Genomic DNA, 14,780 nt, shown 5'->3' with positions numbered 1-14,780 from the left:
CTGCATGCCCCCTACTGGGGATCGAGCCCACAACCCAGGAATGTAGCCTGACCAGGAATTGAACCGTGACCTACTGGTTCATAGGTCAATGCTCAACCTATGGTTGGGCATAAGCCTCCTTTTTAAAGCTACTTATTTAGTTTGTGACCCTCAGGAGAATTTCTAAGGGCTAGACCCTCCTTATATATCCCCAGATAATTAATATAGTTCAGAATACATTGAAATCTTCTTTGATTGCAGTCTGGTTTGATTTTTGAAATCTGTTACTAAGATAAAGAAGATTTCAAATTATTTCACAAGTTGAAAAGAAGTGATAGGAACATGCTAGGGTATTTCTTAAAGTTCCTTCATTGATGAAGGGGGGCCAAGGGTACCAGTAGCCAAACCGATGGTTTTGGAATTTCTTTCCATTTGGTTGAGAAAACGAAGCTAGTATGCCTTAGTAAAAAATGTCACCTTCAAATATGTGAGGTGCAACGAGAATCAAAAAGAGAGAAAACAATCAAGGAAGAGTCAGTGTTAAAGTCTGGTGAGTGAACCTATATGATGAGTGTTAGGTTGGTTTACACATATGACCTAGCACATGTTTGGGTTTTTAAAGCCCTTTGATGTTCTCTGGGGGTGAGGAGCTTAAGGACAATATGCCGATAAGGGGGGAGGGGGAAGGAAAAAAAAGACTGCATCGACCTGACCTGTGCATTTGAAGGTCTGTTTGTGGCTTGCTGTTCCTGTGGGGGAAGCTAAAGTTTTCTTTTTTTCTTGTAAAAAATATTCTTTCATTATTTTAATTGATATTTACAGATTTTTCCCCCCATCTTCTGTTGTAATTTTTAGGTGCTTCAGAACTGGGCCCTTTTTCAGACCCCAGGCAGTTCCCCAGCATTTCATCCCTCACTGAGAGCCGCTTCTCCAACCCACGAATGCACTATCCAGCCACCTTTACTTACACCCCGCCAGTCACCTCAGGCATGTCCCTCGGTATGTCCGCCACCACCCACTACCACACCTACCTGCCACCACCCTATCCCGGCTCCTCCCAAAGCCAGAGCGGACCCTTCCAGGCCAGCAGCACTCCATATCTCTACTATGGCACTTCGTCAGGATCCTATCAGTTCCCCATGGTGCCGGGGGGAGACCGCTCTCCCTCCAGAATGCTCCCGCCATGCACCACCACCTCGAATGGCAGCACGCTATTAAACCCCAATTTGCCTAACCAGAATGATGGTGTTGACGCTGATGGAAGCCACAGCAGTTCCCCAACCGTTTTGAATTCTAGTGGCAGAATGGATGAATCCGTTTGGCGACCATATTGAGATTCCTCAGCCGTGGGCCCAGCCAGCGGTAACTGGGAGCCACATCCCAAATGTATCAATATATACATATATATAGAGAGAGCGCGTATATATGTATACCGATCAGCTATCTACAAAGTGCCTATTTCTTAGAAGATTTTTTTCACTCACTCACTCAGTCATGCTCTTGCACCCGTAAGAGGGTAGCTGTTGAGAAGCCAAAGGCCGAGAGAGACAATCAGAATCAGGTTTCAGGTTTGCGATCTATTTTTCTTTAAGTAGAAAACACACACACACACACACACACACACACACACACACACACACGTGTACTTTTACAAAGGAAAAAAAGGTATTTTTGTCGCTGTTGTCTGGTCTGTTATCCATCACCTGTTCATATGCCGATTCAGTGAGGCGGACTCCGGGTTCAGGAGGAAGAAGAGCAAAGCGCTTCCTCTCTGTGCCAGACCACGCGTCCTCACGGTGCAGCCGCGTGGGGCCCGTGCACCTGCAGACCCGCTGGCAAAGCCAGTCGCGGTGCCCGCGAAGGGAAGGAGGCAGCATGGATGCTTCCGTGGCAGTGTAACTGTTCCCAGCCTGGCCTGCAGACTTGCTGCAAGTTCTCCTTTGAACTGGTCGGTTCAAATATTTTTTTCTTTTCTTTTTCCCCCCTACTTTACGAAAGTGACTTCAAAAATACTGATCAGGAAAGGTTATTTTACTTTTTTGGGGTACTTTTTCCTCCCCTCCCCCCCTTTCCATTTAACCAAAAAGAAATACCATCCTGAAACCCCTCTCCTTCTTTTATGCAAAACTGAAAATGGCAATACCTTATTATAGCCATAATGGTATAGATAGTGTTTGTGTTGGCTGCGTGTTATTGTGTTGTTGTTTTTTTAAATTATGAATATGTGTAAAATCTGAGGTAACTTGCTAAGTGAATGGTCATATAACTTTAAAGATATATTTATAATTATTTAATGACATTTGGACCCTTGAAACATTTCTTAGTGTATTGATGTGTTGACTTCGGTCTCTAAAAGTGCTCTTTATTAAATAACAAATTTCTTCTGGGCTAGAGCCATACCTGAAAGATTGCTAAGCAATTTCAGTTCATCTGGGCACAATGTGATTTTTTAAAAAAATACTTCCATCTCCAAATATTTTTAGATGTATCTTGTTTTTGTGATGTATGAAGGACATGTTATGTTTCGTTCTTTCAGATCTTTGATTGCCTCTGACACAGCTTTGCCTTTTAAAACAATAATTAGGGATTAAAAAACAAACAAACAACAAAACCTCTTAACCCTTTACTTAGGTTGCCCTTTATCAGCATGAAATGCTGGAGAGATGTGGTTTTCTCATTTATTTCAAATAGCGATGACTCTTGTCATGTTAAAAAAGACAAGCACAAGAGAGTCCTTGAACTGCAGAAAACGTTCTGTGGTTTCCTAGCAGAACTCTAAATCGCCAGGCTGCACAGTGAAGACGCAGTTAGCCCAGAGCCACCCCTGCGGCTAAGGGATCAGTAACCATACACACAGCACAGGAACGCAGCATTGCACCAGAGCTTCCCAACGCACCCACCTTACCAAGCAATTGGTCAGGGGAGCCCAAAACTGCCCAGCTAAGGCCCCACGGGCACCTCTCCACAGAATTTGCATTGAAAGGAGCAGAATTAAGTCATTGTCTTAAGGGAGCAGGGTCCTCTGAAGCAGCAGGCCAGTTCCAGCACACAGCCCATCTGAGAGAACATACCAGCCCTTCAGGGGCCCCACAGACAACCTTAGATATTCGGATTTCTCACGATGGAGGGTCAAGGGAAGGCAGAACTATGTGGAGTCTGGTGTCCACTACTGTCTATGAACTTGAGCAGAAGCCCTCCTGTAGGATGCACTTTGACCTCTCCTGGTGGCCACATGGTGAATTCTCAAGTGTGACTCCTTAATAACCCAAGCCAGGATCATTTCATGACACCACCAGCCAGGGCCCCTTTGTTTGAATTTTGTGCCCCTGTTGGCAGAACTTGGTAGAGATTTGCCTCCAGCCCCCAGAGACCCCCTGCTCTCTCTAGTGACCCTCAAGCCCTCCTTCCTCAGCCACCAAGAGTAGCAGGACAGCTTGCCGGGCTGTGGGACCTGAGCCTCTCACCCGGCACCCATCCCGATTCCTCCTAATAAAAATTGAGGGGGAAACCAAACCAAAACAAAACACGTTGCCTTCTAAAGGTTGTATACCAAGTATGCTTAGATCAAGAAGCCACTTTTCTATTAACTAAGTAAAGATGGAAGTAGTAATGGATACTATTTATTGTTTGTGTGTGGTGGCTTGAAGCACGCCACTGTCCATTTCTTCGTAAGTGTAAAATGTGTGTGTTTGTTTCAGCAGCACTTAAAGAAGCCAGTGTCTGGTTACACATTTCAACTTTAATTAATTGACATAGAAACGTTACCGCCAGTGCCAGCTGTACCCTATTTAATAAAACAGGTACTATATTTGTACGTTCGCTTCTAATGTAAAAAAGAAAAAAAAAGGGCTTTTTTTTAAGTTTACAGTACACATACCAAGTGACCTTAGGGATGCTTTTGTGTTGAAATGCTATTCTAGTGGCTGCAGGCAGCAACCCAGAAACACTTAAACTTTTTTTTTTTTTCTCCCACGGGAAACATTCCAGCACGTCATCCTTCCACCCTCACTCCAACCACACCAATGGGGTCGTTCGCATTTTTAGATCAAATTCTGCCCTTTTTTTTTTTTTTTTTTTGGCCTGGGGGGTTAAAGTTTTCTTTTACCTTTTTTTTTTTTTTTTTTTAATGAACTCTTCCATTGCACTGGGTCACGTGCATGATTTGTGATTTCAAGACCAAAGCACAGTCTTACTACTGCTCTGGCACCACACATGAGCCAGGACTCTGTTTCCTTCGGGTCAAAAGAGCACACACATTGCTGGCGACGGCGGCGTGGCCAACAGCCGCTCCTCTGTCTGCTCCAGGGTCTCCCCGGTGTAACCTGTCAGAGTTCCAGAGCAGGCACCACCGCTTTGGCTTTGGATTGTGAAATCACATCCAGCCTGGAACCGGGAGACGACGCAACAGATTAGCTATTGTTTGCTCTTCAGGCTGTCTTACCCCCACCAGAGCCTTTCAGAAACGAGCAGAGAAATCCCACGATTAGGGACCATCCGTTGCAAATTCAGAGGGGAGAAGGTTTGCTTGCTGGCTTAGAGAGCTCCCTCCATTCCCAGAAAAGGGACTGACTCAGAATCCAGGGTACTAAAATGGAAACACAAAGCTTTAGCAAAAATACCGATGATATCCGAAAGAACGAGGACAAATAAAATAAAGGACAACTCTTCCAAACCTTGATTTGTTATTCTTAAAAAAAAAAAAAAGAGATAATGCCTTTAAAAAATACTTTCTATGTGAGAATTTTTTAGATGTTTGTTTACTTCATGTTTACAAATAACTGTTTGCTTTTTACTGCAGTACTTTGAACTATATCAGCCAAAAACCATAATTTACAGTAATTTCTTAGGTATTCTGAATAAAAAAATCCTTTTTTTTTTTTTTGGATATGCTTTACCATTCTTAGATTTCTGTGGAACAAAAATATGTGTAGCATTTTGTGTAAATACAAGCTTTTCATTTTTATTTTTTTTCTCCAATCGCTATTGCCCAAGATTTGCTTCCCATGTACATATTGTACAAATCCTGCTTTGTGCCACAGGTCACGGTTGTGGACAAGTTTACTCTGAACTTCAAAGGGACTATTTGTATTGTATGTTGCAACTGTAAATTGAATTATTTGGCATTTTTCTCATGATTGTAATATTAATTTGAAGTTTGAATTTAATTTTCAATAAAATGGCTTTTTTTTTTGTTTGGTTTTGTTATGTGTGTACATTGGGTCTTTTCTCATTTGCGGTTTCTTCTCTCGTCTCACGCCTACTCCTGTCTACACCTGGGCACTTACTGGGCACAGTCCTCGCCAGGGCCGAATAAGGGCAGAGAGCCAGGGTTACTGATGAGAGGGGAAAAAAATCTTGGTAAGCGCTGGGTTCTTGTCCTACTCCGGAAGAGGGGTAGGCGAAGAATCTAGCAGTGAATCCACATCCTTATCAGCCTGTGTCTGAAGGAAAGCATGCTCACCCCCTTTGCCAACTATGGACGGGTCCGCGTGTAAAGACGGCAGCCTCGATGGTTTCATGATTCCAATCTGTGAGCACACGAGCAGGCCAGCAAGTACCCCCCGGCCTGTGGTCAGATCACAGGCTGCCCAACCACAGAGGGTAGTCTATTTGCCTTCCCACATCTCTTTTGGGTCCTTAAAAAGACAGTCAACGGAAGCCCAAGGATAAGTAAAAAAGGATTTTGGCCTGGAGAGCGCTAGTCTCAGAAAAATTCTACTTGTGAGCCTAACTAGAGTTTTCAGATTTTTTTATTTTTATTTTTCTGGGCCATTGTTTGTTTTTGATAAGTCCCTCCCCTGTGACGAGGCTGAGGGCCTGGGTTAAGAGTGGTGGCTTTTTCTACGTCTGCGCTGTCTGTAGGCCGTGGCTGACCACAGTTCTAAAACGGGACCAGGGAACTAGTGCAGAGTAGCTCCAGGGCTGGCCAGTGGCACATGTCATGCTCCAGTTAGACTGAGGCCTCCTTCAGATCTGCTCACTCTTACCCCCTCGGGCACTGTTTTCTGAGAAACTGTGGAAGCAGCTCATTTCTAAGAGCAGGAGACATCCTAAAAGCACTTGAGTGGATGTAGGCCAGGGAACTTGTTTGCAACTCTCAGAGGATGTGTACTTACTCATCCTTTTACATTAAACATCTGTATGACCTTAAAAGGCATCGCATGGGCGGTGGGCATGGTGGTGGTGTTCTCTCCCGCTCCAGCTGGGTCTCCTACGGGTCTCAGGTTCTCAGTTTGTGGGAAGGCGCTGGGCTAGTCCATGGCACGAGGGACGTCTCTGGCTGGGTGGCACTTCGCTGTGTGCGGAAGGAGTGGGGCCCGGTGCGCTGGGGGTTCAGCAGCAGCCCTGGCTTCACCCGCTGGATGCCAGTGGCACAGCCCCAGTCCTGACAAAGAAAAATATCCCCAGATGTCCCCTGGGAGGACCCTTCTCCCGGCCCCCTCCCTCCACCCATCCCCCATTGAGAACCGCTGGGCTAGAGGCTCTCTAAATTCTCAGGCTGGGTTACTGACCGGTCTGGTGTGCGGAGACACTGCTCATGGAAACATTACAGCCAGGGCCAGGGAGAAGACGGAGGGGTGTCCCAGTGATGGGGGTACATCGGCCAGTTCCAGTCCATCTGCTGCTGGCACATCTCCTGGCCTTGCCGGCCCCATCCTCCCTCCTCCCTGCATTGCATGGTACAGCGCACAGCGCGATCGGCGCAGCTGTGGGCTTTGTTAGGCCCGAACGCTTGGCCATGTTTACCATGGCTGCTTCTGTATCTTACGGGAAACGACAGGCAGGAGAAGAAAGCAGTCTCTGCAGCTTTTGACCCCTTGTGTCCCCTGCCCCCCAAATATTTAATCAGCAGACATCTCTCCCAGAGTGGGTGTTTCCTGTTAACTCAGTCCCAGCCGGGATGGCCCCATAAACACCTCAGCTCTCCGTCCCAGAGTTTATTTGGCTGGGAAATGGGTATCGCCATGTAAACAGGAAGCCCCCTGAAGTTATTATGTACAGATGCGGCTGAAGAGCCACGTGTTTATATTTATGGGATTAGAAAACAGCCTGAAAAGGCAAGGGATGAGGTGGGGGGGGATGCCTCATTCACAGTCTGAGAGCAGGGCCTCGGGAGCTTCGTGGGTCATTTCTCATTCCCCGTGGGAACGGGTGATTCACAATATCTAACAACACATTGAAGAGCTAGAGCAGAAACAGGCACTGGTGTCTGCTTTAAGCAAACAACCTCACCTACATTGTTAGGAAAACAGGCAGCCAGTCAACTGGTCTCTGTGTCCCAATTACTTGAAAATCATTTTAGAGACTAGTCCTAGGAAACAATGGTTTGGGGGCATCAAAGGAGGTTGGAGGCTTATGATAAGACTATCACAGTCACTACGTTTGTCTGGGCACAACTCCACTGACTGCCAAGTTCTAGTGAGCATGGGTCCGCTCACCTGCAAGATCCCAACGCATGCATTCGCCCCTCCAGTCAGCACGAAGGGGCCGGAAAGGATGGCTGTGGGGAGTCCTGCCCGGGGCTGGTGCAGAGACCGTGGCGGTGTTGAGACAGCTGGCCCGCATGCTAGTCTAGGTACACCGGCTACTCTAATTTGTTTCCCACCCATCTCTGCTCTTCCTCCCTTGGCTCTCACCTTGGACCTGGGGAAGGTGCTTAAGGACGGCCATGTAGGATCCGGTACAGAGAGAGCTGATGCTCTCTGTTTAAATGAGGAGCTCTGAGCAAAGGCCTGGGCACCACCCTCCTCCTGGCTACTCTTTCTGTGCACTCTGACTTCCCAGGGCTTTTCCATCAGTAGCTACTCAATCAGGAGACCTTGGAACTGGAGTTTTAAAAAAAATGTCACAAATTAAAATTCAGCAAAGAAATGGCTCCACTGGAGGTGCTAAGGCTAATAATATATACAGTCTAAGTCTGTGTGTGTGTGTGTGTGTGTGTGTGTGCGCGCGCACACGTGCACAGGCCTACAGGCCTGAAGGAGGAAGAGGGTGGGGGCTGGAAGGAGGCCCCGTAGCAGATATTCAGGGGGAGATGACACTCAGGGTGCACACACACAGGCCTCCTGGAACAGCATTAATTTGCCTCCGGTGCCTGTTATTCCTGCCAATGAAGAGAATCACCTTCACCCCACACATGGTGAAGAAGCAATTACCACTCTTCCAATAGTTTATGTGGAGGGGACCAGGGACATTGGGTGCCCCCAAATTGCCAGGAGCATGGTAAAGCTGACATTTAAGAAGGGTTATTATTAATTTTTTTTAAACCTTTTATTCAAAAGCCTTCTATGATTCAACCAGCCCTGCTGTTCAGACATGCTCAACCAGTTGGAAAAGCCAAGGATCAAGTTTCTGGGAACCCACTGAACCTTTACTAAAACTTATTTTAATTCTTTGTCTTACTATCTTGTTGCAGTAATGTCTGGCCACCCTGCGGGGTTTTCTGGAAACCCTGCTTTATGTCTGAGCATTGCAGATGTAACTCCTGGATTGCTAGCTTCATCCCAGTTCATTCTGTCCCACCCCAGAACCAACAGAAAGAATTCCCCCCACCTGTCATTCTCATAAAAAAAAATCAAGACCATATAGCAAAATGCTAAAATTCTTCCCCAAAAGCCCCTCAAGAAGTAGTCTTGTCGCCATACCAAGAGACAGGACACAGCTTTGCAGCCTGGCCTCATGTGACCTGTGCATTTCAGGCCTCAGGACATTTCTCCTGGGAGTCTGCAGTGATGGATGAGGGGGTGGAGAGCAGAAGTGGGAGACACAGGAGATGGTGGCAGAGCGCTAGAGAGTGTTTGAGAGAGGAAGGTACCAGCAACTCCTAAAACACAATGGGACGATGGGTTGATATCTCTTTGCAAATTTATTATTTAAAAACAGCAAAGAGCAAACAATATAATCATGTGACATGCATAATGGTGTGGGAACGAATAACAACGATCTAAAGCTCCTTTGACATCCTTTCCTTTTTAAATTAGGTAATTTATTTTTTCATAATTCCACCATCTCAGACGGTTCAACCAATAGGACTGGTTTCACTTTCAGTTTCTTTTTGAGTTTCTCTGGATTCTTCTGCCCCCAGATGAGAGGAGCCATCTTTACGTATCCCAGCGATGCCTAGACCTGATTCTGTCTTCTCTAACAGCCACTTTATATTTCAATCTTGAAAGCCACAGTGCCCTTCCTCGTTGTAGGCAGTGTGTTTAAAAAGTCTCCTTGGCCCTGGCCAGTTGGCTCAGTGGATCAGTGATCAGTGGATAGAGTGTTGGCCTTTGGATTGAAGGATCCCAGGTTCGATTCTAGTCAAGGACACATACCTGGGTTGGGGCCAATGTGGGAGGCAACCAATTGACATCATATTGGATGTTTCTCTTTCTCTGGTGTCTCCCCTTCTCTCTAAAATCAATGGCGGGGGTGGGGAGAGGATTTCAGAGAGAGAGAGAGAGAGAGAGAGAGAGAGAGAGCGCGAGCTTTTTGCGTGGATTTGGGGACATAAAAAAATCAGACTCCTTATTGTGATGAGAAATGCAGAGAGCATTATTGACTGTGATTCTCAACCATAGTCAATAATGCAGAGATGAGAAATGCAGAGAGCATTATTGACTGTGATTCTCGACCACAACTTCCGGGACACACACTGTGAGCTCAGGTCGTGTAGGGAAAGGCTGGTGGACCAACTTCATTCGTTGTGGGCATGGGAGGAAGTGAAGGAGGCGAGAAGGAAGCAAGTGTGAAGCTCTAGTGAGGAGTTAAGTGGTTAATAGGAAGTGAGGTTTTTTTGTTTTTGTTTTTTTATTGGCTAATAAAACCTCTCAGGGTTTTTCATATTATATGGTTCCTTCAGGCCCCTTGCTTAAAACAGAAAAAGACAAAAACAACAACAAAAAGCTGGAGCCTAAATACCGATGCAGTCCCAGTCTTGTTTACTTTTTCATTTCCGCAGTTGTAAAATTAAAAAAAAAAAAAAATCCTCTGGTAGTTCAACTTTATCACACTGCCAGAGCGGGCCAGCATTTGAGGGACTAGTGATCCCAGCCTCCCAGTGGAAGGCAAAAGGATGGCCTGTCTCTCTCGTTTCAGAAAAGGGAGCCGGCGATGCCCGGGAAATTTTGAAGTGAATGCTGAGGGGGTGGGAGGGGGAGTGAGGGGGAGAGGGAGCGAGCAGATATTGAAGGAAACACATCTCTAGACTCCTGCATGCAAATGATCTCGGGCCTTTCATTGCCAGCAGTGCTGTTCTCCCAACAGAGCAGGATGTTCTTGTTTTTAATAATAGCCAGACCAGATGCTAAATTCTCCCCGGCAACATGCTGTATAAGTGAGAAGGCAAACAGCTGATTCCTGTTAAGGCGAACACCAGGAGAATAAGCCAGAAAGTATGAGGATTCTCGGGAGGTTTTTGCTTTGTAAACCCCTGTTTGGCAGGAGGATCACAGAATCCGAGCTGAAAACACAGTGTGTGCTCCGGCACCCGGTCCTCCTCGGAGCTGCTCGCTGGGGGCCTCCTGCCTTCCCCATCCAGCCCTTTGCTCCCTTCTCCAGAGAGAGGCCTGGTTCGCGGGTTCCCCAAGAGGGAAGCCAGAAGCCCCATGCTCTTTGGCTTCCAGTGACTGCAGAAAAAGACTCACCAACAGGAGGGATTTTTTTGCTCACTCCTCGCCATCTAAAACAGTGAAACCTTGAACGTGAGCCAATACTTTAAAAATGGCATCTTTGTTCCATCTTTTTCACTCCCTTCTTCCCCCTGTCAGAGCCCATCAAATCTCTCAGCTATTATTTTGTTGTAGAATATGCCACATGGGCAAGGCCCCTAGCTTCTGTCCCAGGCAGCTGCCAGAGCGCTGTCGGCTCTGTGGGACCAGGCGACCAGAGCAGCAGCCATGGCACGGGTCACCTCCCAGAAAGCAGGGGGCCCGGTGGGAAGGGCCACAGACTGGCTCTCTGACCCTGTCTCTTGGGCAGTGCTTGCTCCTCGGGCCTGCAGGAGAGTGAGTGAGAGAGGGAAGGGATGTTGGGAGCAGGTGGAGAGGCTCAGGTCAGTAGTCAGTTCCAACATGTCCTCCTTGTTCCCTTTCCTCTTCACACCATCCTGATAAACCCTCCTAATTCCCTCCCTATCATCACTCCCTCCCCTGCAGGACACAAAGCACGCTACCCACCTTGCTTCCCTCCGTTTTTCTCCATAGCTGTCCTTGAAGTTCGCTTGGTCTTTATCTCACAGATAGGAGCATCCCGGGGAGAAAGAAATGGGGATCAAAGGTGACTGTCCTGCTCCCCACTTAGGATGGCCCTGAAGGCCGTTCTAATGCCCTTGTGGGGAAAGTCCTGTTGGGTACAGCTGGCATGATCAAATAATCATATTTAATTATATTTAATTTTTATTGCACACTTGACTTTGGGCCTGGCACTTTGCTTAGTATTTCACGTGGCTTATCTCCATCTTCCCAGCAACCGCTGGAGAAGTTAGGACTGGCTTGATCCCCATTTTACTGATGAGGACCCTGAGGTTCAGACTTGCCCCAAGGTTACTCAGCTATTAAGTCTCAAGCCTAGATCTGCCTGATTCCAACACTACGTTCCTCAGCTAAACCCTGAGACAATCTCCTTAATCATCTACAGAATGGAGGTGATGAGAAGTAAATGAGTTAATGAGCGGTGAACGTGCCTAGCAAGCGGCCAGCACCTGATAGGCATAGAAGACATTGTACTTATTTTTACCCATAATAATTGAGATGATTATTTTTAAAAAGCACAAACAAAATTTTCAATTAGTTTGAGTCACAATAGAGCTGGCGCCCCAAATAGAATGGTTTTTCAAAAAATAAAATAAAAATGCTATTTTAACATTTTACAAAGTGTTGCTCTTTGAAAGAAGCATTTTTTTCTATATATTTTATAAACCATTTTCGACTGAACATCAAGGTTAACTTTGGCATGTGGCTTACCATGGGCTCCTTCCCTGAAGGGACTCAAGAGATATCACATCACATAAACCATAAATACAAAACACATGGACACATTCAGAACAGAAATGTTGACCCTACCCCGACCTCAATCCCCAATTTATGGTCTCTTCCAACATTCGCCATCTTAGGTGTGTTGAGTTTGGTGTCAATGTTGCTACTAGGAAACGTGGTATGGAACTTAAAATGGCAGCACTGAGCTCATCTGACAAGAGAAGACCCAACCTGCTGAAACCGGTTTGGCTCAGCGGTAGAGCGTCAGCCTGCGGACTGAAAGGTCCCGGGTTCAATTCCGGTCAAGGGCATGTACGTTGGTTGCAGGCACGTCCCCGGTGGGGGGTGTGCAGGAGGCAGCTGGTCGATGTTTCTCTCTCATCGATGTTTCTAGCTTTCTATCTCTCTCCCTTCCTCTCTGTAAAAAATCAATAAAATATATTAAAAAAAAAAAAAAAAGAGAAGACCCAACCCAATAAATTTTGTCAATTTCAATTCTTACCTTCCCAGAGTGGCTCTGGGGTCCTTCTTGCCCCTTGAAAGACGGGCAGCACCCAGATCCCCCATTACTGAACCGACATCTCTAAGAGGCAGTACTAAGCTGTGTAAAGAGGTGATCTGAGAGCCCCAAGTTCTGGGGAAACCTGGTGTGTGTCAGGCTTTTACACTTGTGCCCGGGCCAGGCTTTTACACCCAGGAATGGGCATCTGTGTTCCCTGTCCTAACTCATTCAAACCTATCTAACCAAACAGGCAGGCTCCTCCTAAAGTATCTTAAAGCACTTTATAGATATTTTCTTAAATATACTATCATCTGTGGAATTAATATCCCATTTTTCTGAAAACCCAGAGAACAGAAATGACTCTCTCTCGCTTTCTCTCTCTCTCTCTCTCTCCCTCTCTCTCTCTCTCTCTCTCTCTCTCTCTCTCTCTATTCTGTCTGCCTTCTTTACTTTCTTCTTTCTGAAATATTTATTGAACACTTACTATAGGCAGAACAATATGCTAGAAGGCCTGCCACCATTAAAAAGCATATTAGACAGTATCTATGTTAAACTTAATTCATACCAATACAATGTTTGTGATGCCATTCTTCATTTAAGCAAATACACGAATGCTTCATATTGCCAAAAACAGATTAATTAGCTTCTAGAGAGAATTCAGATACCTTTAATTTTTGCCTATAGCCTATCTCATTTCCCATTTCCTAAAATACTCAAGTATTTGTAAGGTAGTTGGCAGCCTATATTTAGTCATATAATCCCTTCATTTCACCACAATATTTAGGAGGCCTGGTGTTTAAAAAGTGGGCTATTGCCATATAGTCAAAGCGGGGGGATGGGGTTGCTCTTCCATTTTCTCTTCCATGTTGTCACAGCCTTGCAGCCAAATCTGAATTCGTGGTCAAGTGGAATATTGAAAGCGGGAAGCAGAAAGTGGCAGAAAGATCTGGTTCCAGACCGTTAACTCCTACTAACCATATGTATGACTTTGAAGAAGCCACTTGCCCTCTCTTGACCTCCTTCAATGTGGATAATAATATACTAGTATTACCTTCCGGATGGTGTGTTAAGGGTTTATGCAGTGATTCTTACCAATAGCTTTGGAATACCTTTAAGAATTGAGAAATTACAGGGAGTTTTAAGAGATGCAGCTAGAATCTGCCTAGCATTAAGGAGAGAATGAGGACCATTGCTTTTCACAGAATTGGCAAAAATGCCATTTTATAGAGGATGAGGAAATGCAATCCCAGAGAGGTCTGATCTCTTACTTAGGATAGCATGTAAATAGATGAAGGGAGGTCAAAGATTAGACATCTATTTCCAAGCAGCTCCCATCCTCACTCATCTGAAAGACACACTTCCTTTATGATAGCAGCATATTTGCATTCTTTCTATTAAGCACCTAGACTTATTTACTTTTCTAGTTTGTATGAATCTATTAGCATTTGTTACAAATCTAGGCAAACTGATCCTGTAAACAATTGTGTGTATTCAAGAAAATTAATTTCCAACATGCTGATTTCATACTATGCTCCAGATAACTTCATTGAAAAAGTCTTATTATACATTACTTCATTAAAACAAAACAAAACACATAGAGCAAGTTTTATAGTAGGCCTGACTTAATGAGTAGCAATTCACTCTAAGAGTGACCTATCTGCAGGCAGCATGCTCCAAGCTGATTGTCCTTCAGTGGAAAGAGACTCCCTTGCCCTCAATGCTAAGGGTCAGTGTCTTTCTATTTGCTATTTCACTCTTTGGCTGTAGAGATGAGGCCACACTCCTGACTTCATCAACATGATATCCCAGCCACCGTAACAAATGGAAACATGACTGCTAATCTTGAAAAAAGATGGGCTTCTCATCTTAATTTTACTTTTTGTATGCTTCTTACCTGAGTTTCCTATAACCAACGTCTCTTTAAGTTAAAAAATGCAAGAGGAAATCCATGCTAATGGGGCAATGATGGAACACACAGGAATTGGGTGATAATGTAAGTAGACAAAACGTACCTGACCCTGTTTAATGATAGGCATGCTCTCATTGGGTCAGGTGATTACTAGGCACAGTGCTAAGCCATTGGTAGGACCTAAGGAGACCAAGCCTTAGATATCCCTTGAGAGGAGGAAGGAACTGTGGCTTCACCCTATCCCTTGGTGAGAGAATAACTGTTATTGCTTTGCTTCATGACCCCCTACTCTCATCTGACCTTAAGGAAAGGACAGTATTTGGACTCATTCAATACATACTGATTGGATACTCATTAGAAATTATGGAAATGAGAAGGCATGAGACTTACCCTTACTCAAGAAGCTCACCATCTGATCTGAGAGACAGAA

General features: G+C 45.3%; 1 protein-coding gene across 6 annotated transcripts in view; it reads left to right on the top strand.

Moving 5' to 3' along the window:
- RUNX2 (RUNX family transcription factor 2) overlaps positions 1-14,780 on the top strand; it is a 330,253-nt gene that overhangs the window by 220,459 nt on the left and 95,014 nt on the right. For 3 of the 6 annotated variants that reach the window (XM_036413604.2, XM_036413603.2, XM_036413606.2), the window contains one exon: positions 835-5,182. The exons of the other annotated variants lie outside the window; for them this stretch is intronic. In XM_036413604.2, coding sequence (XP_036269497.1) covers positions 835-1,313 — 479 coding nt within the window. In that variant the 3' untranslated portion in view covers positions 1,314-5,182. Of the gene's footprint in view, positions 1-834; positions 5,183-14,780 lie in introns of those variants that run through there. 6 annotated transcript variants of the gene reach the window in all.

Source organism: Pipistrellus kuhlii, unplaced genomic scaffold, assembly GCF_014108245.1.
Source record: "Pipistrellus kuhlii isolate mPipKuh1 unplaced genomic scaffold, mPipKuh1.p scaffold_m20_p_5, whole genome shotgun sequence".
In the NCBI taxonomy this organism is placed as follows: Eukaryota; Metazoa; Chordata; class Mammalia; order Chiroptera; family Vespertilionidae; genus Pipistrellus; species Pipistrellus kuhlii.
Note: the sequence above shows the minus strand (reverse complement) of the source record. Positions and strands in the feature narration are given on the sequence as shown.